The 3,089-nt window shown below is 40.3% G+C and overlaps 1 protein-coding gene across 1 annotated transcript; it reads right to left on the bottom strand.

Moving 5' to 3' along the window:
• Window positions 1–100: 100 nt before the first annotated feature.
• Window positions 101–1,942, bottom strand: LOC105697280 (cytoplasmic tRNA 2-thiolation protein 2). Its single transcript, XM_012420465.1, has 3 exons — window positions 1,753–1,942; window positions 1,266–1,537; window positions 101–1,190 (listed from the first exon to the last, which is right to left on the bottom strand). The coding sequence occupies exons 1-3, from the start codon at window positions 1,818–1,820 to the stop codon at window positions 154–156; spliced, it is 1,377 nt and encodes a 458-aa protein (XP_012275888.1). The 5' UTR covers window positions 1,821–1,942; the 3' UTR covers window positions 101–153.
• Between the last annotated feature and the right edge of the window lie 1,147 nt (window positions 1,943–3,089).

Below are 3,089 nucleotides of genomic sequence, written 5' to 3' on the forward strand. Positions count from 1 at the left end.
CTCTAGCTTCGTGCCGATCCAATCGGATCGCTTTAATTTCTTACATTCCACGTTGATTCTTACGTTATAATTTAGAATGGAGGAATAATAACGATTGAGCTGTCCAAAAATAATTCATTTAATTCCATATCGGTCTACAAGAAATTGTACAACTTATAATAAGAAATCCGATATCTCTTCTCGCATTTTCTCTAAATGTAATTTTTTCTTTGTTACACGCAATAAAAATGGAGATATAGCTTTTGGATCATTGATATCTTGAAGTATCAATGTACAGCCATAACAGAGATATTTTTTTAGATTCTCAGAATTAAATAACGGTAATTCGATAGTAGTGCATTTGTGTTTGTGACATTTTGTACAATTGTCTGGATTGCCGTCATTTGCTGTATCTTTATTTTCTGTGTTATCGCATTTATTATTGGAGTCATTTGGTCCTTCTAATGATATCATTTGCGAAAAAGCAGTCGCTTGAATACAACATAATTCGCTGTCAGTAATTGCTGTGTCCAGTGGGGCATTGCACAATGCACAAATGTTTGTTAGATCATTGCTCGTCGCATTACCAAGTTTCTCACCAGTGCGAAATACAGCAGAAACCGTTCCATAAAACTCGGCTTCTAAACCATTAACGAATTTTTCTGTCAAGGTTTGTAGGGTGTTATAAGAGCTCTTTTCTGTACTTAAATTAGAATGGCGAGCTACCGTTAATTTATGAAACATCAAATAGCCAAGTAATTCTTCCTTAGTGAAATCTCTCATGGGTCGAAGTATACCAATGTCAAAAAATCGATTATCTACAAATCCAACGTCCAATGGAAGTTGTGCACCTCGTCCTAACGAAATATTACTTAAAATCCTTATTGCAAGTTTGGTAGCATTATCAGCTACAAATATTTTATTGCATTTTAGTTGTCTTCCAACTGAGACAAGCAATCTTTGACGTAATCTATATATCATTTCCTCTTTAGCTGTGCAACTCGTCAAGCAATTAAGTATTTTTGATAAAGTATCATCTCCTTCGGTAGAAGCTTTATATAACTTAATACTTTGTACCGTTTCATCCAATTCCTCTAAGCTTTTATGGAGAGGGATTGCATATCCTATAAATCCTAAATTCTCAATTTCTTTCGATATTTTAGCCACATTTGCCTGTCGTTCTTCAATGGATTGACTTGTCACAGCACCTTCTGTAATAATTGTACATAATTTTGAAAAGCCATGTAGATCCATAACTTACTAGTTTATTTAATTATATTATTTACCATCAATGTAGACCACTATTGTCTTAAAAACAAGTCTTTTGTGAATCAATTCGTGCATGCCTGCTTTAATCAGATGCAACAGAGCAGTAGACCCTTCTGAACCCGAATAAGCAACGAGTACTGTATCCTTTGGACGAACTATTTTAGATTTCCCTAGTGTTGCTCGAAATTTATGTGTAGCCCCCATCAAAAAACAATCTCGACAATAGCTATCTTTTCTTCTTAGTAAGATTTCAGCCTTATTCGAACATTTTTTACATGCCATTTCATCCCTGAAAAGATATCACCTTTCATGAAGATAAAATGAAATCGTATTCATTTTTCGTTATAAATAGCAATATCTCTACCCTTTAATACACTTGAATAATTCTTTGTTTTTGTATTTAAAATCACGAGGAAGAATTGAACAAATTGCAAAAGATATGCTCAGAGCAGGAAAGATGAATGTAAGGAAATCAATCATAACCTATAAATGCAATTAACTTACAAAACTTTATCATCTTCTTTGGTTATGAATTGGACACCGTCGTTATCGTAATCGTGTAAACTGCACATATTTATTAAAACGAAGTAAGTGCACTAATATTATTTTCCTTCGATCAAGAAACGACAAATCATAAACTATACAATAATCGAAAGACTTCCAACCAGAGACAGAGATGAGTTGGGAGATTGCTCACGGGCAGGGTCGTGCGATCGCATCCTGTGCTACCCTCTCGTTTCGTACGTTAGCTTTCACCGTTTTTTGCCCCCAAGGGTGGCGCAACGAATTTCTGATAGGAGCTCGCGCACTCGCGATGGCGGTACCATTTACCAGTCGCCGTTTGCGGCTCACGTACTCGTGATGGTAATACCATGCGGTAGTTGGCGGTAGTGGCTTACCTACGATTACCAACACTGCTCGCTTTTGAGGGTAAGGGAAGAACATTCGTAACGCTCCATTTGACTTTATCTACTTATCTACTACTATTAAGTACATTGTTGCCTCGAAGTCGACGTGATGCGGAGCTTTGGGGCACGCGTCGGTGTCGCGTACGAAATTCTCATTCGGCGAATCTGCGTGAGTGCAATCGCTCCTAGAAATCTTCGCGCGTTCCAACCAGCCAAGCGCCAAGCTACGGGTCGAGATGTTGAATATATATGCGTTCGGCGCTACATCGACGAGTATGCGTGAGAGTCGAATTCTGCGAAAAATCCTCCCGAGGCTTACCTAACTGCGGATATAAGCCGAGTCATTTCGCGTATGATTTTTACATTTCCCTACTAGCGTTATCGAGCGTCTTTAGACCGTTTTTGAGCGTTTTTCAACCGTTTTCGAGTGTTTTGGAGCGTTATCGAGCGTTATCGAGCGTCTTTCGACCGTTTTCGAGCGTTTCCCGATCATTTTCAGAGTGGTTTCAAGCGTGTTCAAGCGTTATCGAGAATTTTTCGACCGTTTTTGAAGGTTTTCGAGCGTTTTTCAACCATGTTCGAGTGTTTTCGAGCATTATCGAGCGTTTTCGAGCGTTATCGATCGTTTCTCAGGTGTTTTTGAACGTTTTCGAGCGTTTTCGCGCGTATTTCAAGTGTTTCCGAGCCTTATCGCAGGCCGTACAGTGCCGTTGAGCGCTGTTAAGTGCAGTAGAGTGCCGGAGAGAGCTGGAGAGTTCCCGCAGTGTGCCGCAGAGTGCCGGAGAGTGCCGAAGAGTGCCGGAAAGTGCCGGAGAGTGTCGGAGAGTTGTCGCAGAGTGCCGGAGAGTGCCGCAGAGTGCCGGAGAGTTGCCGCAGAGTGACAGATAGTGTCGGAGAGTTGCCGCAGAGTGCCGGAGAGTGCCGGAGAGGGCC

This window comes from Orussus abietinus, unplaced genomic scaffold, assembly GCF_000612105.2.
Source record: "Orussus abietinus isolate OABI.00-Male unplaced genomic scaffold, Oabi_2.0 scaffold343, whole genome shotgun sequence".
Taxonomy (NCBI): domain Eukaryota; kingdom Metazoa; phylum Arthropoda; class Insecta; order Hymenoptera; family Orussidae; genus Orussus; species Orussus abietinus.